This window comes from Monosiga brevicollis, genomic scaffold, assembly GCF_000002865.3.
Source record: "Monosiga brevicollis MX1 MONBRscaffold_12 genomic scaffold, whole genome shotgun sequence".
In the NCBI taxonomy this organism is placed as follows: Eukaryota; class Choanoflagellata; order Craspedida; family Salpingoecidae; genus Monosiga; species Monosiga brevicollis.
Genome location: NW_001865049.1, coordinates 27873 through 53466, shown reverse-complemented (window position 1 = coordinate 53466; position 25594 = coordinate 27873). Strand labels below are relative to the sequence as shown.

The 25594-nt window shown below is 53.3% G+C and overlaps 6 protein-coding genes across 6 annotated transcripts in view; 3 read left to right on the top strand and 3 right to left on the bottom strand.

The window, feature by feature from the left end:
• Positions 1-1584: 1584 nt before the first annotated feature.
• MONBRDRAFT_32610 (uncharacterized protein) lies at positions 1585-6882 on the top strand (the record flags this gene model as incomplete). Its single annotated transcript, XM_001746350.1, has 14 exons — positions 1585-2739; positions 2841-3230; positions 3478-3555; positions 3649-3723; positions 3824-3936; positions 4024-4210; positions 4299-4479; positions 4568-4692; positions 4811-4858; positions 4967-5271; positions 5374-5526; positions 5655-6099; positions 6221-6323; positions 6438-6882. The coding sequence occupies 14 exons, from the start codon at positions 1585-1587 to the stop codon at positions 6755-6757; spliced, it is 3678 nt and encodes a 1225-aa protein (XP_001746402.1). The 3' UTR covers positions 6758-6882.
• Positions 6883-7013: 131 nt separating this feature from the next.
• On the bottom strand, positions 7014-9378 carry MONBRDRAFT_35181 (uncharacterized protein). The gene is made up of 11 exons (XM_001746234.1): positions 9152-9378; positions 9006-9037; positions 8793-8882; positions 8601-8681; positions 8462-8532; positions 8308-8380; positions 8057-8192; positions 7841-7970; positions 7646-7734; positions 7413-7525; positions 7014-7273 (listed from the first exon to the last, which is right to left on the bottom strand). Exons 1-11 carry the CDS (start codon positions 9342-9344, stop codon positions 7187-7189), a joined length of 1095 nt encoding a protein of 364 aa, XP_001746286.1. The 5' UTR covers positions 9345-9378; the 3' UTR covers positions 7014-7186.
• A 162-nt stretch (positions 9379-9540) lies between these two features.
• MONBRDRAFT_25860 (uncharacterized protein) lies at positions 9541-10156 on the bottom strand (the record flags this gene model as incomplete). Its single annotated transcript, XM_001746233.1, has 3 exons — positions 9541-9684; positions 9774-9865; positions 10086-10156. Coding segments are annotated over 3 exons (307 nt in total), but the record flags the coding sequence as incomplete, so codon positions are not given.
• A 565-nt stretch (positions 10157-10721) lies between these two features.
• Positions 10722-15021, top strand: MONBRDRAFT_32608 (uncharacterized protein; the record flags this gene model as incomplete). The annotated part of the gene is made up of 18 exons (XM_001746349.1): positions 10722-10895; positions 10979-11069; positions 11183-11268; positions 11337-11505; positions 11601-11678; positions 11786-11868; positions 12158-12262; positions 12335-12529; positions 12644-12920; positions 13050-13228; positions 13338-13472; positions 13569-13687; positions 13799-13874; positions 13998-14135; positions 14215-14265; positions 14382-14498; positions 14595-14702; positions 14803-15021. The coding sequence occupies 18 exons, from the start codon at positions 10722-10724 to the stop codon at positions 14884-14886; spliced, it is 2265 nt and encodes a 754-aa protein (XP_001746401.1). The 3' UTR covers positions 14887-15021.
• Positions 15022-15616: 595 nt separating this feature from the next.
• Positions 15617-21536, bottom strand: MONBRDRAFT_25858 (uncharacterized protein; the record flags this gene model as incomplete). Its single annotated transcript, XM_001746232.1, has 23 exons — positions 15617-16117; positions 16242-16329; positions 16432-16574; positions 16728-16844; positions 16918-16940; positions 17033-17113; positions 17217-17303; positions 17398-17488; positions 17555-17641; positions 17736-17811; positions 17904-17992; positions 18073-18180; positions 18261-18345; positions 18455-18586; positions 18674-18909; positions 19035-19114; positions 19205-19325; positions 19412-19471; positions 19547-19835; positions 19856-19981; positions 20193-20467; positions 20602-21204; positions 21387-21536. 23 exons carry the CDS (start codon positions 21534-21536, stop codon positions 15617-15619), a joined length of 3648 nt encoding a protein of 1215 aa, XP_001746284.1.
• Positions 21537-23449: 1913 nt separating this feature from the next.
• MONBRDRAFT_32607 (uncharacterized protein) overlaps positions 23450-25594 on the top strand; it is a gene marked incomplete at both ends in the record, with an annotated part of 3105 nt that continues 960 nt past the window's right edge. Inside the window, 5 exons of the mRNA XM_001746348.1 lie at positions 23450-23689; positions 23860-24133; positions 24639-24814; positions 25088-25190; positions 25303-25412. Coding sequence (XP_001746400.1) covers positions 23450-23689; positions 23860-24133; positions 24639-24814; positions 25088-25190; positions 25303-25412 — 903 coding nt within the window. The remainder of the gene's footprint in view (positions 23690-23859; positions 24134-24638; positions 24815-25087; positions 25191-25302; positions 25413-25594) is intronic.

Below are 25594 nucleotides of genomic sequence, written 5' to 3'. Positions count from 1 at the left end.
GAGAGAGAGAGAGAGAGAGAGAGAGAGAGAGAGAGAGAGAGTGAGAGAGAGAGTTTGAGAGAGAGAGTTTGAGAGAGAGAGTTTGAGAGAGAGAGTTTGAGAGAGAGAGTTTGAGAGAGAGAGTTTGAGAGAGAGAGTTTGAGAGAGAGAGTTTGAGAGAGAGAGTTTGAGAGAGAGAGTTTGAGAGTTTGAGAGTTTGAGAGTTTGAGAGAGAGAGAGAGAGACAGACACACGCACAGAGTGCTGGTTGTCAACGAATATTCGAAAGTGTATCAATGAGCACACTTGATAATAAACCCCTTTATTTTCAACTTCTAAAGGTTAGAGACTTGGCAACGAGTGTATGGCTGCGAAAACGTGAGAGAGAGAGCGGCGCTCGTTGTGGCAGAGCTGGAGCTGGAGCTGGGGCTGGAGCTGGGACGGGGACGGGGAGGGGGAGGGGGATGGGATCAGTGGGAACGGAGGGGGATCAGTGGTATCGATGCTGAGGTCGCTGGGGTATTTGAGGTGCAAGGTTGTAGAGGAATGTATGTGGGGCTTGACCGTGCCATGACTCATGCGCTTCCGGTGTCTGCCTGTGATTGCCATGGGACACAGAACGCGGAGCGGCGAGCAATCTTGATTTTGGCTGTCCATCAATCGCGTCAGCAGTGCGAGGACAAGCCTGATCACGCCGCCCACGTCGGGACTCGGTCCCGCTCGGCTCCTTCCGACCCCCCTCCCCGGAGCTTGTTTTTTTTTGATCTGATGGCGTGAGCGCAATGGCGTAAACCCCAAAGTTTTTCACTTGTCTCGGGCACACCTTCCCTCTGATAACGCCAGGGCAATTTCGCCGCTCACTTGCTTTATCAAGTCGAGGGGAACATAGCCGCTGTGTCTGCTCACGGGTTGCCACCGCAACCATGGCCGCCGAGCTCAGCATGACGGCGCAGACGCGACTGATGACCTCACTGCAGGAACATCGTCAAAAACGCACTCCGGTTGCGCCGAGTCGACGTCTGCCCTCTCACCAGGCCATGGCCGGCACGACCATGCTCCGCAAAACTCGCTTTCAACGCCCGTAAGCTTGTCGCCCTCTACCTTTGCGTCGTGCAAGCGACCAAATACGCCTTTTTGCACTGGATCCCCCCCCCCTCGCACACACACACACACACACACACACACACACACACACACACACACACACACACACACGCACACACACATGTACCCTGATTCACGGATCCCACATTGTCGTCTTGCTCAACAAACCAATGGCTCATGCATAGGTCCGTTGACGATACCGACGCCACCTCAGTCGCTGACCTCAACTCGAGCCAAGATGTTGCGACCGGCGAGGAAGCCCATTACTTTCCTCCTCCCGCAACCACGGAAGATCTGCGCGATGATCTCGCTACCCTGCCAGACGATGTGCTACCCACACCCCGTGGTCAGGTCGTTGGCGCACAACCATCCGACGCCGATGACCGCCGTGCTACTTCATCTCGAGACCCGCGCTCGCTCCCACTAGAAGAGCAGCTGCGGCGTACTCGTCTGGAGCGCCATCGAGTGGCCGAGCAACAGTTTTTTGCCGAACTCGCCCGCATGCAGGATCAACAAACAGCCAACCTCCAGCGCGCCGTTCAGACGCTTCAGCACGACCTGGCCCGGGATGAAGCTTCTTCCCGAGAACAGTTGCAGCTGCTCACCAACGAAATCCTTGAGGCTGACTATGCCCGTCTTCAGCGGGTGCGCGCCGACATGGGCCGGCTTACGAACCAGCGGAAGGCTGACATTCGCCGTGCTTTGCAAGATCTTCGAGACATTGAGAAGGAGAGGGGGGTGCAGCTGCAGCGCCTGCTGCACCACCATGTCAAGCTCATTAGCTCGATTGCGCATCTCCTCCCCGCTGACATTGAGGCATGGGCGTTTGAGCACGCCTTGCGCATCAACCAAGAACTCTTGAGCAATCAACACGACCTCGCGGACCTGGAGGCTCGCTTCCTGGCCCATGAGGTTCGACGCGAGTTTGCTCTGCAGCATAATTGGCAGCTCCTCGAGGCCGATTGGCGCGCCCAGCACCAAGGTCGCATTGCCGACCAGCTCAGCCTCGAATGCACCAACCCAAAGCCACTCAGCGAGGGTGTCCCGGCCTGCATCGACCGCCTCCGGCAGGAACAGACAGGCATTTATCACAATCTCCTCAACGTTCTCAACAGGCTCAATAGCCTTTCGGCTTCCGACGCCTCCCTGGCCTTGCGCGAGGCCCAGGATGCGCTGGTCGAGTGCCACAAAACGGCCACTGACGACTTGGAACGCGTCCTCGATCAGCTCGATGACGAATGCTTCGCTCGTCTTCAGGCAGCACAAACCCACATGGTCGAGCAACACTATGCCGTCGACATGGATGAAGCCGTCCAAGTTCTTGAAGGCGCTTGCATGCCCCTCATCCTCGAGCAGCAAGGCCGCGTTCGCGATTGGGCGTCCGACGTGCAACAGCGCCTCATTCGAACCCAGGGTGCCATCACCACGCAAACACACAGCCTGCTCAAGATTCTGGAGCGTCTCGAGGGTCTGCAGCGCCACACTGACATTGACTTTCGGCAGGCCCAGGAGGACATTCTCACCAACCTGCGTCAGCAAGCGGATCAACTGGAGCATGCCCGCGGCCCGCTTGAAGACACTCTGAACGACCACATTGACCTTGTTCGTCAGGCGGGATCCAACGAAGAACTTTTGCGTGCCCACTCCACCGTCACGGTATGTATGCAGAGGAAATTGCATGTTTTTGCGGGCCAATAACGCTCCTTGCAAGGCCCGGCCCATCGCCTTCACCCTCATGATATCTCCTCGACCGTTAGATTCTGCTCGATAAGATTGAAACTCTCATTATGGATGCGGGCGTCAAGTCAGCCAAGACGCCCGCTCAAATCGAGCTGCCGGTCAAACAAATTCTGCAAGCGTATCGAAACGAGGTGACCGCCACCCTCAAGCTCAGCCCGCTCCCACCTGGTGTACCACCCGCTGCCTTTAGCAATGCCGTGGTCATCGACGTGGGGGATGAACGCTTTGAGCTCCTGTCCCGCCGCTGGGACATTGCCGCTGATCTGCGCAAGGAGGTAGACGCCATCCCGGATGCCCAGGGTCCCAGTGCCCGTCCTGTGGAGGTCACTCCCTTTTGGATCAACCTCAACGCCAGCGTGGATGGTGTTTGCCACCAGCTTCTACTCCCCGAAGATGCAATTGAAGAGGTGCGTGTTGTGCAGCTGCTCGGCTTTGTTTTAATTTTATTTCTCCCTCGCCGTTCCAAACACTTGGCGGTGTTTTGTGGCATGACGCGTCATTCTTTTTGTTTTGATTATTTGGTGGTCGGCGGGTTGTGCTTCTTTGCTCTATGAAAGTGGTTTCGGCTCAGCCATCTTTGGCGTTCCGAATAAGCCCCATCCTGCCCAGTGGTGCTCGTCTGTTGATCTCGTCTTGCTCCATGGTTCTGTTTAGATTTGGCGCCAAGTTTGTCAAATGTGGGTGGAGCGAGTTCAGGATCGTTTCAAGTCCATCAATCATCGCACCGAGCAGGTAACTACCCGACCTTGGCAGCTCCGCGTCGCGGTACCAGCTCATCCGCTTCTTCTCACGCGTGTGTGTGGCTGACCTCTTGCGCAATCATAGTACATCTCGGAAAAGACTCGTGAGCTGGAGATTGAAAACAAGATGCACGTTGCCGTCCACGCTGCACGCCGTGAGGTAGGTACTCTTGGTCTATCTGAAAGAAAGCACCATTGTCTTCTGTCGCAATTGACTCTCGAGAAAATACCTCACGTCGCTCTTGCAATGCTTTTGACAGCGAATCGCTCAAGACGTGCGTAATCTGCGCTCCGCCGAGCTGACGCTGCATCAGCAGCACGTTGTGGCGCATACGCAGAATCTTGAGAGCGACTTGGACAAGGAGCGCGACCGGTGAGACAAAGCAGAAAGGCAAACCCGCTCTGCGTACTTTTCTTTCCCGCGGCCTCGCACGCTAACGCCATTTTTCCCACATTGCAGATTTTTGCAACAGCAGGCTGACTTATCAGATCAAGCTGAGCAATTTGTGGCATACACTCGCGCTGCTATCGATAATCTGGCTCAACAGGGCAGCACGGGCCGTTTAGTTCTGCTTCACGGGGATACGCGCCAAGCGCACGAGGACTACGTGCGCTCCGTGCGCACGGCGCTCATCACTTATCGCAAGGTGCGTGACCTTGCACCTCCCCGAACTCAACGGCTTGAGGAGGGGCCATCGACTCATGGGGTCCTCGTGTTATCGCCGTGTCGCGCAGTCTATTGATGATCGCGTGCGCTTGTTTCGGGAGCGCAATGCACACTTTCGAGCCTCCTTCCGCACTTTTACGGAGAAGGGTAATTTCAGCGCCGCCGAAATTAGCCAATACAAGCTGGTCATTGACCAGCTCTTCTCGAAGATTGACGCACTAGAGGGAGTTGTTTTGGAGGATTTAGATGGTGCGTTTATTACACGCCAACATGCATGTTCAGCTTTTTGAGTGTTGGTCCGCATCTTACTCTTGGTTGGTGCGCATTTACAATATAGTCCTGGAGGGGCGCTACCTCGAGGCAGCTCAAGTTGCCATTGATGAGTTTTACTCCCTGTACAACGTGCACTCGCGCGATGTCAAGCTCTTGGATGATACCAAGCGTATCATGAATTCGTACAAGGTCAGTCAAGTGTTGCAGGCGTGCGTGAACCGTTTTTCACAGAGGCTCTGGTGACGTCTTGTCGCTCGTGGCGTTGGGTCTCATTGACCTGGCTCGCTGCCCTCTTTTCGCTTCCCAGGTACGCGTGCAATCGGAGATCAACCACAGCAACGCACGACACCAAAAGGTAAGGGTAATTTCAAAGGCAAACAGAAGCTGCAGGCACGGTCAATCCTGTGCGTCTCTGTGAGCACGCTCTTTGACGCCAAACCCACGCCAATGTGTGCCATCACAGCTGCTGGAGGAGGCGGAGGCGCTGCGCGAGCTCAGCCTGGAAGATCCGCCTTCTGCTCGACTGTTGTTTGAGAAGACTCGAATTGTTTCGTCACTCATTCTGGAGCGTTCCAAGTATCTCGACTGCATTTTGCCGGGCGCTCCTCATACCTCGATCGGAGACCATCGACCATCGACGGCAACGAAGAATACAGCCGGGCAAAATTCTGGTCGAGTTTCTACAGGCCGTCACTCGGCTATGCCCCCTCGAAGCTCGTCACGCAGCGCTGCCAAAGCGGGCAAACTGCCTCCTCGCGGCCCTCTCAAGTAAGTTGTGCGACATGTGGCTTGATTCCAAAAAAAACCACACATTGCTCTTGCTGACACGACGTATCCCTTTTCCAACGCTGTTGTTCTTGCCAATGTTAGCAACACGCTGCCGGTTGCCCTGCGTGGCATGCGTCTCATGGTCGAGGAATGGCCGTCCTACCCAACGGGCACTTTTCTGTTCCACATTACGCAACTTCGTACCGCCTGTCGCGAGGATGTCTTGCAGGCAGCCACGCCCTACTATGAGCGCGGGTACGAGACAATCTCTTCATCACCCTTGTCCCCGCGATCTCTTTTGCCTTCTTTTCGGTCGGCGCACGAGTGGATTGGTGCTCATGGCCCTTAGAGCGTGATCTCACTCATCAATTTGACTTTTGTAGCCATGCCAAGCACACACTGCGACCAAACCAAATCAAGGAAACCATTCAATCTTTTATGGATAATATTCAAATGGACTTGAACATGGTCAACAAGCGAGCAGCCGAGTTCCGCATTGCCTCGGCGCAGGAGCTCATCAATGCCGTTGAGTCTGCCACTGCCGTCATGTCGAGCGGTGCAGCAGCAATCTTCGAAGGCATCACCGTGGCGAATTTGGACAACCATCGCCGCTTGCTGCAAAACACAACAGCTGAACTCGAGCAAACGCTCGCCGATCTTAGCCAGCGTTATCAGCAAGTGGTGGTGCTGCTCAAGCCTGCGCTGAGCCACCCCAACCGTCGTGCCGAGCTGGAGCAGCTCATTGCCGAGGAGAACGATATCATTGAGCGCTGGACTGCCTTGAGTGCGAGCTTCCGGCAAGCCCTGACCGAGCAAGTGGACACAAGTGTGAGTTCTCGCGAGCAGGTGTTGACAGCCTATAAATCTTCACAAGTGCTCATGGCTTTTATCCTTGGTCATGAATTTGTTTTTTCCTCTTCTTGTCGTCACTGCAATCACCACGATGTAGGGGGCGGCGTACGTCCATGAAATGAACAGCATGGTCAGCGGCATGGTTGAGGTCTTGGAGTTGGCCTTGATCCGGGAAGAGCTTTATGTGCCTGGCATGCCCCGTACGTTCCTGGCCCGACAGATGCACTCCATAGCCTTCCCCTCCATTTCGCTACCAGCAGAGACTCACGCGCCCTCGGCCCATCGTCATCTTTTTTTTTTCTTCTTGCACGTAGCTGATTCAACCACTCCGCCACAGCTGGACGAGAGTCAGCGAGCGATGGCTCGTGACAAGGGTCGCTTTCCACTCTTGGTGCTGGGCATGGTTGTGCCAAGATCTGGGCGCCGTGCTGCTTCGGGTCATGGTGTCGGCATGTTGATCACCTGGCTTCACAAAAAGGCCATGGCAGCTCGCAACGACAACACGGAAAAGGCAAAGCAATACTTTCAGCATGTCCTGGCGGCCCGTGATGAGCGGGTTAAGCAGCTAGAGCAGACCAAGGACGAGCAGCATGCAACCTTTGCCAAGCTACTCGATGCTGTGCAGCAGCTATAGCCACTTGGTAAAGCCCGTTTTGCGCCAAGTTTGAAAAGCAGTATCCTCTAAAGGCCAGGCCTTGAGCTGGAATCTGTCGCCTTGGCATTGAGTTTAGGAAGCAAATCAAAGTCTAAGAAATTGCCGCTGAATATCGGTGCACTAAACATGATTTCAAAATCTTTCATGAGCCCAGCCAACCAAGGTTGTTTAAAATCACCTCAGCTCTCAAATGGAAGAGAAAAAAAAAAAAAAAAAAAAAAAAAGAAAGAAAAAGGAAAAAAAAAAGAGGTCGATTTTTGAGGTGTGATCGTCACTTGGTGACCGAGATCCTCGCGGTGTACAGCTTGACACACAATCAGGAGCAAGCGGCAAGAGCTGATGCTCAAAAAAAAGCAAAGCCACATGGAAAAATAGAAAACGTAAGAGGAAGAAGGAAAGAGCAAAACTCTATTTCTTGATGACTTGAAGAACGTCCTCATCTTCAAGCAGGTGCGCTAATCCCACTTTCTGGGGGTCATGCTTGGTGCTCGTGCCCTGTCACATGATTGGCAACAAAACATTCAGTTGGAATCATGGCATCGGAAGGACGGTGTAGGAGGGGCACAAGCAGCGCACGCAAGGCAGCTTGAAAAGACTCAGAGGGTGGAATGAAAACAGGGACGAAATAACTCACCCAAACAAGAGCTGACTTGACTTGATCCGCGAGGGTCCGATGCAGCGCGGCGCAAGCGTCGCGAACGGTGCACCCACCACGCAGCACCAGAGGCTCTGACAGGTCCGGGAACTCTGTTGATCGATGAAAGAAAGCCGGCGCGGCAAGTGACGTTGAGAAAGGATTGGATGGAGAAACGCTCCAGCAGAGAGGGAAAGCGGGGGCAAACGACAAAAGCAACGCTAAACACGCACGGCCTTTTTTCTTGGTGTACACGCGAACAAGCGCCAAGTACTCCCAAATCATATCCTTTAGGTAAGGGAAGTTGAGCTTGAGGGCCGAGCTATTGAAGCGAGCCAGTGAGATGGAAAGATACGTTGAGGAGTGAGATGGAAAGATACGTTGAGGGGTGAATGGTCTGGGCAGAGAAGCGAGGCTGAGGGCCGAACCTGGCAACAACCGAGTGTGGAAGATGGGCAAGGCGGGAGCATTCTTCCAGAGAGACCAGATCAATCTTGTTGTAGCAGTACAGGCAGTTGAGATAGACGCGGTTGCCCACAATGACATCGATCAGTTGTTCTGTGAACCCATTGCACACCGTGAGGGCGGCCAAACGTGCTGGCAATCCTGCGAGGGAAGAGAAGTTACAGCAGAGCTTGACAAACCAGTGGTGCAGTCCTCGCGAAAAAGAATTTCGGCGTGGTGAATCTTGTACTCGTGCAGCACCATCTTTACCATGCGCTCATCCACCTTGGTCAGCTTGCAGGTAGCGTTGAAAGAGACACCGCCAGCCTTTTTGGGCTGAAGCAAGGCCACGGGAGCAAAGGGAGCAGTCAGGGCACATAGCAGCGCGATTGCGATGTGAGGTTAGTCAGGGTGCGACGGCTTGTGCAGCAGTGGTAGGGCGTGCAAACACCTTGTAATAAATGTTGGGGGGCTTTTGGTTGAGGCGAATGCCGCATGATTCGAGTTCCTTGGTCAAAAGCTCCCTGTGGACAAAAACGCGATCGTGAGGTGGCTTTCAAGCCGTCAAGGCATCGAGGTGTGGGAGGCAGAAGATTCATTCGCACTTTTGCTTTTCGCCCTTGGTGCAATCAAGCATCATCAATACCAAGTCTGCGGTTCGGGCCACCGCAATGACCTATTGTTCCGGTTCCAAAGGTGAGCGGTGACAGGGTGGGGGCTAGGGTTGACGTGACACATTCGCACCTGTTTACCACGGCCCTTGCCTTGCGCGGCACCTTCGATGATACCAGGAAGATCGAGCAACTGAATGCGCGAGCCCGAGTACTAAAAGGGGAGCAGAAGCGGGAGGCTCAGGTCGAGGCAAGGTTGACTTGCTGGAGAGGGGGGGATGGAGAGGGGCGATGACGAGGCAGAATATGGCTCAGGGGCACAAACCTCGAGAACGCCAGGGATACAAGTGAGGGTCGTAAACTCGTAGGAGGCAGAGTTTGACTCGGTTTTGGTCATGGATGTGAGGAGAGTCGACTGCAGGTCAATGGAAAGACGGATGAGGGCGGAGGGTTGCACGTGACGAGGGCAGGAATGAGGGAGATGAAGGCAGAAATGAAGGATATAAAAGCATAAGCAACAGCCAAGGCGTGAACAAACCTTGCCAACAGACGGGAAGCCAATCATGACAACTGCAGAGAGCCGAGCATGCATTAGGGGGACACACAGAGGAGATGAGCCGGGTTGAGACGGCGACCAAAGCGCGATGTGAGACCTCCGACACCACATGAGCATGACATGCGTACCGCGCGCATCGCCCGCCTTGCTCACTTCAAATCCCTCGCCCTTGGGGCCCGTGGTCTCGCTATCAGCAATGAGTTGGGCCCGCAGCTTGGCAATGCGCGCCTTCAAAAGGCCCAGGTGATGTTCTGTGGCCTTGTTCTTCTGAGTGCGGTTCATCTCCGCCTCAATCTCCGCAATCCGATCCAGGATCCCCATGGCGCCGGTGGCTTGCTTGAAACTCAGCAGGCCCTCCTCCTATGTCGTGACACCCATGAAGACACCAGAAAAAGCCAGCGTGAGCACCGTCATGATCAAGGCCCACCCCCACCACAACAGAGCCGAGCGCTGCGGATCAAACACACGATCCACCTCTTTGACATGCCCAGTCCCTCAGGAGCCCGCGCTCCCTCACCTCTCGTCGTCACAAGATAAATGCGCTCAGAGAGAGAGAGAGAGAGAGAGAGAGAGAGAGAGAGAGAGAGAGAAGAGAATGAATTATTGGTTGAGAGAGAGAGAGAGAGAGAGAGAGAGAGAGAGAGAGAGACGGGGAAAGATGCTACCACGTGTATGACAGCAAACCAATGGTAAGTAAAATACTTTTATTGTGCTTGCTCTCCTTTCAGGGGGTCAAGAAGCTGGTCTTACCTAAGGTAATCCAAAAGCAAATCCAGAGAGAAAAGAGAGAGAGAGAGAGAGAGAGAGAGAGAGAGAGAGAGAGCAGCTCCACGTCTGTACGTCTTGTGCCGTTGAATTTGTAACGGTTGGAGTATTTTTTTTTTTTTTTTGAGAGAGAGAGAGAGAGAGAGATCGGACGGCGGCAGGTGAGGGCACCCGGCTAGCGGCTGGACGGGGAAGGGCGGGCTGGGGGCAGGGTTAGTGTAAAGGCGTGGCGGGGGGTGGTGAAGATTAGGGAGTTTTGAGGGTGTGGGGTTGGTGCTTGTCTGGGGGACGACTGACTTCCTTGCTGTGATCCATCGGCTTAGACGCGGCGGAGTTTGACGACCTTGTCGGTCTGGCTCCGTGACCATGGCCGAGTTTACGCAGCACCACCTGGTTGCCCGTCTGGTAGAGCTGGCTAGGTAGAATGAAACACAAACCCGCCGCTGTCTTCTTCCCCCTCTCTTGGCTTCTCCCCCCACTTTACCCAGTGTCTGACACCCCACTCTGATGTCTCCCTCTTCGCCTGCCCGCTCTAGCGCTGGGTCCGAGGCAGCACCCGACCTCGTCGCCATCCTAGCTCAGGGCCAGGCGACGCGGGACGCTGCAAATGTTCAGGTTAGCTTTGTCATGAATCTTGCTGCCGAGCGGCCCCCATCCCGATCAATCCGTCCGTTTATCCAGGGTCATCAAAACTGGCAAGTTTATACAACTTACTCATCGCACCCGACGCCATTGGCCATGGTCATAGGCCGTGGCTGAGCAAGCTCGGGCCTTGTTGCTGGAGAACAACCCTCAACATGACGAGTTTAAATCAGCTGCACAACATCTTTCGGCCCAGCAGTACGCATCATACGTCGCCCACCCTTACCCATCGATTTGTAGTCCTCCCCAATCACCTGCAGCTGACTCCACTGTCATGTGGACGCTTTGTCCATGTCTAGTGCGGCCGAGGCCGATGGCTTTCTAGCCGTCCTTGGACACTTGCGCCAAAATCAACATCTCTACCATGCCCTCAGTGATCGAGTACCTCCCTCCGCCCCCTCTGGCTCAGACGCCCAACCGCCAACCCACGAGACCAATGCCAGTGGGCCCATCGATATCGACCAGGTAATCCGCCATGTCTTTACATCCTCGCCTGCGCCTCCAACCAACATGCATGGCGCCCTACCTGATGAACCCATTTCTGACAGATCCGTGAGCGCTTGGCCCGCTTCAAGCAAACCGAACAAGCCAAGTCGGCCGACACCTCCCTTGGTCACCCATTAGCTCAAGTGCCAGCTGGTACGGATGTCCTCTTTTGGCTTGGCTCGCCGAGCGGCAGTCGGACTGACTGTGATATTTTACGTTTTGCTCACAAAAACTTGACATGTTTCTGCGATCGTGTTGCCTTGTAGCTCTTCCTCCAGACTCGAGCTGGCTGCGCTCGCGCCCATTTCACACCACGGCCTTCTCAACCATCAAACTCGTCGCCAAGACCCCGGTTTGTTCTTGGCCTCTGTCCTCCACGTCCACTCAAAGCGTCAACACTCACCATGCACGGTTGCTCAGGCAACCCCACTGAATGAGCTCTCTCGAGAGCTTCAGGAGCTGGCCCTGGTCGACGATCTCCTGTTCCTCCTGCTCGGCGTTGAGGGCCGCTACATTCGATCCTCCTTTGCAGAGGAGCAGAGCGAGAATCTATATCTCGAACGAGATTTTTCTCTTGACCAGATTACAGGTTGGCCCCCACATCTTCGTCCCCGTGCTGACAGCGGCTTGCTTACCTGCCTGCCTCATTGGTGGCCACCTAACAACCGTCGCAACTTGACCCAGACGCTGCCTTGCGCGAGCTTACCAGCAAGATCTTGACCGTGTGCCAAGACTATAATTACATTGGGCGACTGATTGATGGTGAGGCTGCCTCGCCCGAAGAAACACTCCAAGCCCTAACCTTGACGGATGGGGCTCTTTGGTATCCTGTTTCCGTCTCTCTCACTCTCGCTCTCCCCCTCTTTAAGAGTTTGGACGCTTCCAACAGGGTGCCACCAATCAGGCTTTGTCCGGAGCGTTGCAGCGTTTTAACCGCGACTACCTGGTCCTTGTAGCCCAGCTCGAGCATCAACACGCGCAGGGACAGCTGTCCTTGCAAACCCTTTGGTTCCACCTATATCCCTCGGTCGCCATTTTCCGCGTGCTTGGCCAACTTGCGCTCCGCCTCCTTCAGGTCTCTACCCATTCGTCCACCCACAGCGTGTGCACAGGCATATCTGTGCTTCGACTGTTTCATCCGAGTTTTCCTTCCTCGCATCTACAATCTGCCATTCTCATGACAATTCTCCAAGTTTTATGCAAGCTCTCATGTCCTGTCTGGCGTCCATGTGCACACATAGGAGGGATGCCGCGGCGCTGACACCCTAAGCGCATTGCACATGGCCTGCGCGGCCGCCACCGGTGACGATGTAACCAAGATAACGCTTCAGGGGATCACTGCTGAGGTACGCACGCCGACGGGTCTCCATCGCATCTGTATTCGGTCTCGTGTGCTCATCGACGCAAACGCATCCCAGACGGCTCGTCCCTACTTTGCATGCCTCTCTCGTTGGATCTCCACTGGCGCCATTGAGGATCCCAGCGAGGAGTTTATGGTGCAAGAGGCTCGCGAGTCAACCGGTCGCGTCATCGCCTCGCCAGCCTACAGTGACTTTTACTGGAGCAAAAAATACAGCCTCAATCGCGATCGCGTTCCCATCTTTCTGACTGACGTTCGTCGTCCCCGCTGGTATCCGGCCGGGATTGTCCTTTGCCTCTTTGGGGCCGTTATCATCAAGCAACTGTGCACTCACTTTTGAATGCCTCATTCGCACGCGCCTTGCCAGTTGGCAGACGACATTCTGACGATCGGAAAGTGCCTCAACGTGGTCCACAGTGCCCGCCGTGACGAGACCCTGCCGCTCCCGGCAGAAGATCTGTCCTATGCCCCCGAAACTACAATTTTGAGCACCATTCTAACGCAGCGCAGTCTGCGGGCCAGTCAGCTGGCCGTGTCTCTCATGTTCGAGCAAGGCGCCTTGGCTGAACGGCTCTTGCGCTTGCGAGACTACTTCTTCATGACCAACGGCGACTTGTTTATCCATTTCTGGGACTGCGCACACGGTGAGGGTCCAAGCGTCTTGCGATGCCACCCGCTGAGCATCTCTTTTCTCACCACGGCTCTTTTTTTTTTTTTTTTTTTTCTTCTCAAATTTCCTTCACCACCTTCTTTGCTTCTTGCGCTGAAAATAGAGGAGCTGCGCAAAACAACGGAGCATGTGTCCGTGGAACGTACCTCAACTCTACTGGATTTGGCACAGCGAACAAGTACCGAGCGTTTTGCAGCTTTCCGCGATGACTTTTCATGTCGCTTCGCCTCCACCAACCTCGTCAGCGAACTCTTCCGGATTATGAAGATTTCCGCGCAAAACGTGAGCCACTCAAGCCCCATCATCGCCTGGTTTCTTGCTGGCTGTCCTCGCGTGGCCAGATCAAATACTCCTTTCATATCATGTCTCCTGCACCCCTTGCTTCTCCCAGGCTTCGCAGACATCCTTCCTGAGCTTAGCAGAGGCAGATTTTGACAGTGAGGCCGAAGGACCAACAGCAGCCTTTGAGGCCTTTTACATCGACTACCACCCGCCCTGGCCCGTTTCCTTGGCCCTGGGCCGCAAGGTCAGATGACACCGTCGAAGCACACTCCAAGCCCATACTCAACCGACACGCAGCCTTGTTGACCTCATTTGTCCGTCGCGGTCGCTGTTGTTGCAGCTGCTGAGAAAATACCAGATTGTATTTCGCCATCTGTTTTACATAAAGGTCATTGAGACAGATCTATCGGCAAGCTACTCTTTCACAACGCCACAGCTTCGCGCCCATCATCTACCTTGGTGGGTATACTCAGTCAAGGGTCGTTGCACACACATGGGGGCGTCAAGCCTAGGGTGCGTGGTTGCACCGGGGAAGTCATTTGCTCACGGACGCAATCTCGCTGGTTATAGGCTGAGCACAGCCTACGCCCTTCGCCTGCAAATGCTAAACTTTGTACACAACTTGCAGTTTTACCTATCAGTCGAGGTATGCGCGTGGCCTTCTCTTGCTTCAAGAGCAGGCATCAACACAATGGATCCTTTGCACAAAACGTCGTTGTCTCTGATTGCCGTGCTCAAATGGGCGATCAACTTGTATGGCACACCGCAGGTTCTTGAGCAGAACCACCGCATATTTATGGAGCAGTTGCGAACGGCTAGTTCATTGGACGAGATGTGCCACATGCACAATGACTTTTTGGACTCGTGCCTCAAAGAGTGCTTGCTGACAGCGCCAGCGTTGCTCAAGGTGCGTGACGTGAAAAGGGCGATTCAGACCGTTGCAGATGGTCCGGCCTGTCTGACATTGCTTTGTCCAATCAATGCAGAGTGTAAGCAAGCTTCTGAAATTGTGTCAACTCTTCCGTGACTATATGGAGGTGTGTCGCTTTGAGATCAGCGCCTGTCACACCATGTCATTGGTTGTTTGCACGAGTTGGTGTGGAAAATACCTCTTTGCTCAAATGACAGACGCGTGTGATGCATGTGGCCGTAGCGATGGATCCGTGCTGCCAGCTTGCGGTTGATCAAGACAAGCCACGTGGTCCAGCAGCCCTCGGATGACGTTCAGATGGAAAATGTTCGCAAATTGCAAACCAAGTTTTTGGAACATGTGCGTAGCCTCGGTGCCGTCTGCTGTGATTGCTGCTCGTGCATAGTAACCGCAAACGCGCTGCGTCTAATGTTGTGTGCATGGACACTTGAATAGATGTCCCATCTGCTCGCTCAACTCACTCAAACAGCAGCCACTGAAAACATGGCCAAGCTGGCCAATCTCGTGGCGCGCTTCAATACCAATCGCTTCTATCAAGATGAGGTATGCTGGAATCTTTTAAAGCGATTGGCGTGCGCGGTCTTTTTTTTTTTTTTTTTTTTTTGTTCTTGCTTACCCCTTTGTTTGACCGGATGGTCCGCAGGTGATGCAAGCAGAGCTCATGCAGCGCAAAGCGCGACATCAATTTCCAGCAGGAGAAGAGGAGGAAGAGGAAGAAGAAGAGTAGAGCTGAGGAGCCGGCACGCGTGCGTGTGGCTGGCCAAGGACGGCTGGCTTGCAGCTGCACTCTAACAAGAGTGCGCTCCCTATCATGTCAACACGTGTTGGAATCATGTTTACACCAATTTTATTTTTCTGTGCCACGCCCTTCGACGATGAACAATGCCTCATGTCTCCAATGGCGGGTCATGCTGATTATCACGCGGCTGTTTCATCAAGTTCATGTGGTCAAGGGACCTGGTTTGAAGTGGCTCTCACATCAATTCACTTGTCAAGTTTGGTTTGTTAAGGGCGAACAACGATCACCTATCACTTGTGTCTCAGACACCTTGTGCGAAACAGAAAAGCTCATCAGCTTTTACTGCGTTTGGTCTTGAAGAGCAGCGGCTGTCATGTAGCTGCGTCGCGGAATGGCGCGTCCACGATGGTGTCGGCGCCGCTGAGCCTCTCGCTGTTTCTTTCGAAGTCGGCGGCGCGTGTCATCGTGGCTGTCTTTATACCTGAAGCAGGTATGGAGTGCATGAGCTGACCAGACAGAAGCGGTCGCGCAAAAGCAAGGGGGTGAAAGAGGCTGGCAAGGCGACCAACTTATCAGGCATGCGTGACGTATTAATTTTGAGGCGGCAACCGGGCATGTCCACTTTGCCACTCTCACAAAACCTGAGCAAGAGTCATGAGCAATGAGATACTCTTGACCTGGGCACAAAAGCATTTATCTGTGGAGTCTCATTGCATTGTTAGTCTGGTGTGCATGCGGGCGGAAATGCAAAGCCAAGGGCTGGGACACGCACCATTGGATGACTTCGTCGCGGAACGGAGTCAGGCCGCAGTACCATAAGCACCAAAACGGTGACGTCTTTGTGGCCCCTTCGCTGGAGGGGCCACGAAAGCCCTCGGGGGTGACGAACGCATATCGGTGGCTGGGTGTAACCACGGCATGCTGCACTGCCGGGTCCTGAACAATCAGCTGGATCACGATCGTCAGAGGAGATGCGGTGAGAGGAAACAGAGCAAAAGGGTTGGCGGGGCTTGTGCACGCTTGGCAAAGGCATTGGGGCGGCTCGGACCTCTTGATAGTACGGCTTGGTATAAACGTAATTGGGCTGCAGGATAAAAAAGGGTTTGCCAGAGTTGGCCACGAAGCGCATCAAACGCTTGATGTGATTGACGTGAGTGTTGGAAAAGGGTGGGTTGGTGATGAGAATGTCATAGGCTGGCGTTTGCTCCGAGCGTACAGCCTACCCCACCAGGCACCACGGTGATGATGTGACCACGGATATCTGCAGAGGCTGGAGAGAGCAAGAGAGGGAGAGAGCGAGAGAGAGAGAGCGAGAGAGAATTATGCAGGGTTTGCTGACGTACCTCGTAAAAGTCCACGTTCTCATTGTAGACGTTGGGGAATCCAAGACGCGCCAAATGCTTCTTCGTTGTACCAGCACAATAGTAGGGACTGCGCGACGGCCAGGTTTGATTTGCACAAGAAGAGGATTCAACGTGAATGGCTGGACAAGATGCGCACGCGGCGGAGCAACTCGAGCCGGCGGCAACATACTCGTAGAGTTGGACCTCATCCGCATTCTTCCCCAGCATGCCAGCCACCTGGTGCAGGAGTGGAGCAATGTCTTTGTACGCCTCAAAGGGCGTCTCACAATGATCCTCTCGCTCTGTCTTGAAGGCATGTCTGCCCTTTTTTCGCTGCTCCGCCATGCTCGAAATCGTTTTTCGCGCAGAAGCGCGTGGTCGATCACACAACCACAAGACACAAGAAATTGTTTTTGATTTCGTTCACCATTATTCCACTCACAGAAGAAAATTTATTATGGTTTGAGGATGAGGAGGGTGGCGGACCCTCGGGCTGACTGGCTCGTGTTGCAATCCACGGGACAAAATGAGCTGTAAATGAATTGGTGTGCGCTTGTATTCAATTGACAAATCCCGCATAAGAGGAAAGGTCGTGACGCTTCGCTGCAAAAGCACAACCACATGTGTGGTCCGCTTATGCGGAGACGCGAGGAAAATGATCGATGGGAATTCGCACCGCGACGCGTCCTGCGTTGGAATCTGGACCGGCGGATGGTGCGATGAGAAAGAAAAAAAAAAAGAAGAGAAAAAGAAGAAGCAAGCGTGGTCCTGGAGCGCGGTTAATGACTTACAGCTTGTAGGATCAGCGAAAGGACAACCCATGGCGGTGAAATTGCCGGTCATCGTGACACCGTAGCCCGCTGTGCCTCCAGCTACGTAGAACAAAGGCACAGGCCACCGCGGTATTTGAGGGGCCGCTGACCAGCCGCACGTTCATCTATTTGAACATTTTGCCTTCAAGCACTGGGTACGTACAGTTCTCTGGTATCCAGCTGTATTCCTGATTGAATGTGTCTGATGTGCTGCTGCGCTGGAAGGCGTGGAGGGTACCGGTGCCCTCCGCTAGAACAGCCAAAAATTAGCGCATCAGATGGCGTGTTCTTGTTGAAGAATAAGTCACACCGCACGGTCAAGCACAATTTTCAGGCGAGCTTACCGCGCGCTGTGACCAGAAGTTTCAGGCCATTCGCAGAAAGGAACACATTGGTGCCAAAGTACCCATAGGAAACCGGGGACGGCGATTCAATCTGTGCAGGCACAGCCATGTCAGATCGTGCCTTGCTCACAGTTGTGCAAGTGTTACGTCAACGTACAATGGTCGCGGAAGAGTATGTGATAGTGGACGTGGACACGGTGAGGCGATAAATGTAAACGATGCCGCTGTACGACAAGGCTGTTGACTGCAGGCGCCCCGAAAAAAATCAGGTATCAGGTTGGAATGTCAAAGCAGAGAAGGGAAATATCCCTCGAATTGCCGATCGGCGGTAGGCTTACGTGTGCGCGTTCGCCGCTCACAGCCAAAGTGAGACCGTCACCACTAAGGGCCAGGCTACCGCCAAAGTAACACGATCTGGATAACCATAGTATTTGGCAAAACCGAGGCGCATGTGTGAGAGGAGAGTCAGGGATGCGGCCAGTGACAAGTAGGCATGGACAACGTACGAGACTGCTGCACAGGGTGTCGGGATCACTCTGACGTAAGACAATGAGCTCGCCCGACGCAGGAAAAGGTTGACCATGCCATCGTTGGTCTGTAATGAGAAGCAGTTGTCTGTGAGTCGTGCACCCATTAGCAATCCCCCAAAAAGTTATTCAAATTCACTCGACTTACGCCATAGGAATCAGCATATGGAGTGCCTGCAGCGACAACCGAGCCAGCGGCTGCAAAGCCCATCGTGCGGCGCCAATCACCATTGTAGTTGCCAAGATACTCGCCACTCTGCACATATGCACGAGTCAGCATGAGCATCGGGCAAGAAAAAGATTCGACAGTTGGGATCGGACGTAGTCTTGACGTACGTCACGAACGCCGGGGTAGCCAAGACCTAGGTAGGTAAAGATTACAGAAGATCCACTCTTGGTGAAGCGGAATTGTTGAACAGTTCTATCTCAAGACAATATTGGAGCACGCGCCAGCGGGGTTTTGTGAGGTTGAAAGGCGAGCGCCAGATTTCATTTATAGTGGGCAACATGCAGCTCGCAAGTGGTCGTACCCAGCATAAGCGGAGGCATAGTAATCGTAGGCACATGCAAAGACGAAAACGTTGGACTCCACAAGCTTAACACTGCTTCCGCAATATGAAGAGGAGCGTGCTTGGGTGCCGGAAATGACGCCAATGGGGTCCCTGCATTCAACAGCCCACACGTGAGTCGGTGTTTAGAAGCCATGGTATGTGAGCAGTTGGTGGCTTGTCGTGGCGCATCTTGCGTACCCGAATTTGTCGGTTGTTTCGTCCAGCTCAAAGACGTAGATACGACCGCTGCCCGTGTAGCCGTAGGACGCATGGTAGTCATAGGGCGCACCCACAATGAGGGTCTTGCCATCAAAGTCCACACTTGCTCCAAAATAAGGGGTAGAGGAGGGGTTATTGAAAGAGTTGCCGGAGGACTTGAGTTTGATGTCTTCAAGATGATACATTTCTCTGCTGGTCTCATTCAGCTTCCAAACCTAAAACGGGACAGGGCCATGAGGAAAAAAAATTGCAATTTATGAGAAAAAACCGACAAACAAACGTGATAAACAGGCGGCATTTTGTCGACGACGCATCGATCTGTGACAGGGAGCTGACTCACCGTAACGAGGCCATAAGGTGTTGAAGTATGGTATGGAGCACCACACAAGAGGTAGAGGCCATGGCTAGCACAGGTCGATCCTAGGACCAATATGCCCCATGAGATTGAAGGGACTCTGTGGGTTCTGATGGTAGAGCGCGCAGATTGACGGGAGGAACAGTTGGATTTACCAAGATTGGCATTGGTCGTCTTTGAAGTTGCCTCCAATTGATACTCCAAGGCCTCATCCGACCAAAAGGAAGCGCTGTCCTTGAAGGGCTGCAGATCCTTCTCCATTGTGCTCATTTGTGTCTTCAAGCAAGCCGATTAAAACAAGGCATGATTTCATCGGGCTGGACTAGAGCCGTCACGAGTACCAAGAGAAGAAACCGACATACCGAGATTTGACTCAAGCTTTGTTCATCGACAACCTCCAGATCATCAAAGGCCGTCTCCAGCTAAATAGCGCGGGCACGCATGAGTGACAGATTCAGTTTTCGTGTCAAGCGTGGCGCCTCAAGTTGTCAACTTACGCTTTGACGACGGGCGTTCAAGGCATTGACACGGTCCCGAACGGAATCCACGGCATCATCCACAACATTGACGTGAGCTTCGATAGGGTCAAGCCGGGAGTCAGCCACATCAACTTGAGCTGCCACGTATGTTTCAACGGAAGCCATTTGGTCCTCCACCGTGTCCAGAACAGATCCGGAATCATCAAGGCTCTTGGCCAACGCCGAGACGTCGATGCTGGCCCCAGCGTCGAGGGCGGAAAGGCGTGTTTCCAACAAGTTGAAGTCTTGATTGACGGCTTGGGAAAGACTGGATGCGTCCTAATGGACAAGAGAGCGAGAGAGAGAGAGAGAGAGAGAGAGAGAGAGAGAGAGAGAGAGAGAGAGAGAGAGAGAGAGAGAGAGAGAAAGGAAGGGTGGGGGCACAAAAAGCATTGTTCAAAGCGTGAGTCGGGGCTGTGTAGGCAAAGCGGCGCGAGCGGTACGGTCAAGTTTTAGCTTTACAAGCGTCTCAGTAGAAGGCGGCGGGCTAACCTGAACGACGCCTTGTAGCTCAACGAGATCGGCACTTTCGAGCTGACTGAGACTTTGACGGAGGGAGGTTTGGTCAGTGCCCAATGTTTCCGTGAGCTGGGAATGCAAGGCTTCGAGAGCATCAACGTTGGACTCGGCAGTGTCAATGTCCGAGTTGAGCTGGGAGACGAGAACATTGACCTCGGTCGAGGCACCGACAGCAATGGATTCGACTTGGCTCTCGACTTGATCCATCTGCACGTCAACCTGGGAAGCTTCCTGTGAAACCTCTTGGGAGATGTGGTTGGTGTCGGCGCGCAAGAGGCTGGCTTCCTGTTCGTGCTTCAGGGTGAGATCGTCAAAGGTATCGGTCATGTCATTGTACTCTGATTTGAGACTGGCCACTTGCTGCACGAGGTCGGCCAAAAGCTGGAGCGCAAGGAGATAAGACATGCCGGGATTGGTGAGGCATGATCTCACCGGCGAATGAGGCTGCCGTCGATGGTTTTACCAAAAGCAAAGGGCAGTGGGATTGGGTGAATGGCGAGACGGGGAGGACCGACCTTGGCAGTGGCGTCGACGTCGAGGGTGGCAGCGCCAGCGCGAAGGGTGATGCCCGAGTTGGAGTGAAACTCAACGGTGTCTTGGTTCAGTCGGAGGCGTTTGTTATCGTTGTCGCCGGCGAGCTGAAGCGTCGCAGCTTGGACTTGTACGTCAGCTTCGGTGCCTTGACCCACTTGTAGGTTGTTGGCATTGAGGTGAAGATTGCCCGCGTCGTCAAGGGTCAAGGCAGAGTTGTCGCTGCCTTCAAGCTCCAAGGAGGTGGCATGTACTCGCACGGCAGCGGCTTCCAAGGTGGCGTCGCCCGACACCTGAAACTGGGTGTCGCCGTTGGTGCGCATGGTCACAGCATTCTGAGTGTCCAAGATGACAGCATGCTGGGCATCAAATTGGAGGCCGGAGGAATGAGTGGCGTTGAGGCTGAGGTCAGCGCTGGCCACAAGGGTGGCACTGCCGGCAGCCATGGTGAGGCCCGTGGCGCCATCGCCAAAGACGATGGCACGTGAGGCGTTGACTTGGACATGGGAGGCATTGGCATTCCAGGTGGTTGCCTCGACATCGATGTTCTGCCCAGTCACGGCTACGACGACATCGGGAGATTGCATCTATACAGAAATAGTTGGAGAAAATTGAGCAGGAGTCGTGTGGCTGGCTGCTGGCGCGTATCTGTTGCGGCTTGTTGAAGGCGATATTCAGCGAATGACAGCACACAGCACACAGACACATACACAGCACACACACACACACACACACACACACACACACACACACACACACACACACGAACCTGGACAGCCTTGGCGTGCATGACGAGATCCGAGCCATCTTGCGTGACAATGGCAGCCCGTTCAGCCGCAAGTTGCTGAGCAGTCTGACCTCGAGTCGGGATGGCGCTCACTGCCAGAAGCAGCAGCAGCCCCAAAAGGGCCTTGGACATGATGTCGATTGATGTATCGACAAGCCTGTTGGCGCGTGCCAAACATGAGTGAGCCAGGATTTGAGGCTGACGCGCACAGAACAAGAACAAGTCCATGCCCGCGTACCTGATGTTTCACCAACGCGTTGTAGAAAAGGAAAAGAGGCACGAAGCAGCTTCGGGGCAGTGCAAGTCACTGGCAGGACCTGACTTCAAGCGATGCCGGACCCGATCCGAGATCGCGCCAACACTCACTGTTGAAAAAAAATAAAAACAGTCAAGCAAGTGGCTTTTGAGCCATCACTATATCTCTGAATTTGGCTCGGGTCGTGGGTGTACCTCTGGCACCAAAGGGGTTTGGTGATCAAATTTAACAAGTGTGAACGACAAAAATCACTTCCTCTGAGCGTGTGCAGATGAACAACATCGTCTCTGATTCTCTAACACTCGAAAGAGACCAAAACAAGAAAAGGGCGCAGAGAAAGGGAGCGCAGGGTGGTTCTCTTTCAGAGAGGGAGGGGGCTTGGGGGTTGGTGTATAGGAGGATATTAAACGGATTGGCAGAGAGAGGGGGTTGAAAAGGCAGGAAAGCCAGAGGTGGGTGGCGTGGGCGTGGCAGAGGGGGTTTGTGCTCCCTCGTCAGAGGGAGCAAGACAAGCTGTTGATGTTGCTATTGGGTTTCCAAACGGGGTTATTGTATTTATCGTAAGAATTACAACGTTAGCTTTTGTAGAGGATTGGAGGGTTATTGTTGTCAACAGTCTCAGAAGGTGCTTGGCTCAAAAGGTGTGATTGCAACATCGCCCAAAGTGTGACCAAGTCTTTCACTATGAATGACAAGTGGTAGCGGTAGCCTCCCGAAACGCTTGTTTTGACCCCCAAGCCAATTCTGAGGTGTTGTCAAGGATGAAAAGGATCGCGGGTGGCGAAGAGGAGGCAGAGGTTGTGCGAAATGGCTGCAAAAGGTGCTTCGGGTCAGGCATACTGTATTGGGCTGCTCATGACTCGTAGGCCCTTCAATATTCAGCTCTGACACGACTCACACGGTGCACATCGATGGTCCACCAATCGTCACAGGCATGGTCAGCACAACGGACCAAAAAAAAAGCTTACCCACCACTTTGTTTCACTTGGTTTAGGGGAAAACTCTTACTGTGGCCAATCATGACATTAGACCTCGAGTGTCCTAAAAATACTGACATTTATTGTAAATAATATTAGACACCTTCTACCCGACTTAATGGGGGTGACTTTAGCAGCACTTTTAAGTTAGTGCGACAAGTATTACACTTTGACGGTTTTAACATACAAATTGAAGATGTAACGCTGAGTTAAATGGAAATTTAAAAACTTTAATGGAAATTTAAGAACTTTTCTGTGATTTTAAAAGAAATTTGGACCAACTTGGGCGTTTGCGTCTCAGTGATGAGGACGGCTACCAGTACCGAAGAGCACCTCCCACGAGTTGAATCGAGAAAACCAAACAAGGCACATTCGACCTGCGGTAGAGCAACATTGTGGGGCACTCCGATGCCTGAATTCATGTTAGGCGATGCCATTTATGACAAGACTCGACTTAATAGGAATTTGAATTGCAATTCCCATTAAGTCACTTCCAAAAAGTGGCGAGAACAAAGAAAACTCCAGTTTTCTGGATTTCACGAGGTTTTTGGGGGCGACTTAAATGTGAAAATTGTCAGAAATTCCATTTAAGTCGGAAAAACACTTCAGTACCATCGCATTTAAGTGAGGTAGAAGGTGTCTAATGCTCATAAAGGTTTGCATTGGCTGGTGAGTGGGCTTTTGGATTTGTACTGTGTGTGTTGAACGTTGAAGTCGTGAGTGGTGTGTGTGTGTGTGTGTGTGTTGAGCTCTCTCTCGTCGAGAGCTGTTGCTTCTTGATTCACATGTGAGTCTTTTTGCTGAACAGGATAATGGGGCAGTGGAGGTTGGCCATTGCGGCCGTGCTGGTCGTCTTTCTCGCTGGTCTTCAGCCAGCGGTGATGGACATTGTGACCACGCTCACGACGACAACCATCGACTCTTTGAGCTGCCAATGCACAAACGCATCGCTCTTTTCGACCAACGAGCAGATTGCTGCGTGCCGTGAAGCGAGGTTGATCGACACGATTGACACGCTCATCAACGCGACCTTTGAGGAACGTCTGGCTGCGGTAGGTACTGCCTGCGGACCGCATGTGATGTGCTCGCCCCTGCCATTGTTTTTTTTCACTTTGCTTCAAAGCTTCCCCCTGCCCGCTGAAAAAAAAAAAAAAAAGAAGAAAGAAAGAACACAAGCCCTTCGTAGCATTCTGACCGGTACCGCCCTGTGTGTGTTTTACAGCTGGAAGCTGCGGCTTTTGGTGGTGGCGACTGCCAACCAGACGCCTACAGCAACACCTCTCCAATCCCTCTCACCTTCAATCAATACGTTTATAACCTCACGCTCTGTGAAGGTGAAACGGACGTGTTTGAAGCTAATCTCGCTACCAGTGCTAATTACGTGTTTAAGATTGGCCCGATGAATGGTGACCCTCTCGACTGCATGGAGCCGTTTATCAACACGACCTTCGTTCACAATGATAGTCCCATCACTTTGTCAATCTATCAGAACAGTGGTATGTTGCACTTTCAGACGCTCACCGATGTAGCGTCTGGTACGATGGATGTTTACATTCAAGCCAACCAGACCCTTGCCTGTGCTTATCAAATTCAATTTGTTATTGATAAAAGCGCATGATTGCGCTTGCATCAACAACTGTTCTTCTGCCCTGACGCTCCCCATGGCTGGTTGGTGTTCATTGCTTTCACATCAATCGAATGGTCAACCTTGAGCGTTTGGTGGCGAGGCATATGCCCGCACATGTCTCTCTCAAACCCAACTCTGAGCAGAATGGGTGTTTCGAATATCCAACCAGTGTTACACTTTTCTCACATTATGATAATGCTTGGATGTGAAAACTTCCAATCGTGAAGCTTTGGCATGTGAGTGGGCTTTTTGCAAGCTCTCGTTTCTCGTTGTGTTGAAAGCTGTTGCTTTTTTCTTTATTTCTTTTTGCTGAACGGAAGAATGGGGCAGTGTTGCGGCCGTGCTGGTTGTCTTTCTCGCTGGTCTTCAACCAGCGGTGATGGACATTGTGACCACGCTCACGACGACAACCATCGACTCTTTGAGCTGCCAATGCACAAACGCATCGCTCTTTTCGACCAACGAGCAGATTGCTGCGTGCCGTGAAGCGAGGTTGATCGACACGATTGACACGCTCATCAACGCGACCTTTGAGGAACGTCTGGCTGCGGTGGGTAACTACCTGCGGACCGCATGTGATGTGATTGCTCCTCCCGCATGAGTCGCTTTACTTCGAATGGCAAAGAACGAACAGAGCCCTTCGTACCGTTCTGACCGTTGCTACCCGTTGTGTGTTTTACAGCTGGAAGCTGCGGCTTTTGGTGGTGGCGACTGCCAACCAGACGCCTACAGCAACACCTCCCCGATCCCTCTCACTCTCGATCAACCCATTTACAATGCAAACGAGCCTTTCTTGACCCGGTTCTTCCATCTGTGGTGATAGGGTCCAGTTGTTACGTTCAACATGGATTGGGCCGACGGCAGCCCCGTCTCTGTGACCGCAGCAGCCCAGGAATGCCGCGCTGCCGGTATCATTATGCGAAGCGGTCAGTGTGGCACACGCCGGGGGATTCATTATTGGGGTGCGGGCCGTGACGGGGTGCATTGGGATGGATTGCCCGCCTCACGTTTGCATTATTCGGTTATAAACCGCCACAGGCTGCATGTGTAATGCGGGTGCCTGTCACGATGTGGCAGGCAACGATCCAGCGATGGTACAAAGCCTCATCGATGCTGGCTATCGATGCGGCAGCCACGATGACGTCGTGGTTCGTCCTTTCGTGGCGTGCCATGCTGACACGTGCAGCTGATCAGGCTCATGGCAGTTCTTGTGCTTAGGATGGGCGTTGCATCGGGGCACTGCGGGCCAGCTTTGGCTTCCACTCCAACGCGTTCCGCAACACAAGTTCCATCAACCTCTGCGTCATTGGGTGTTTCCACTTTCATCTGC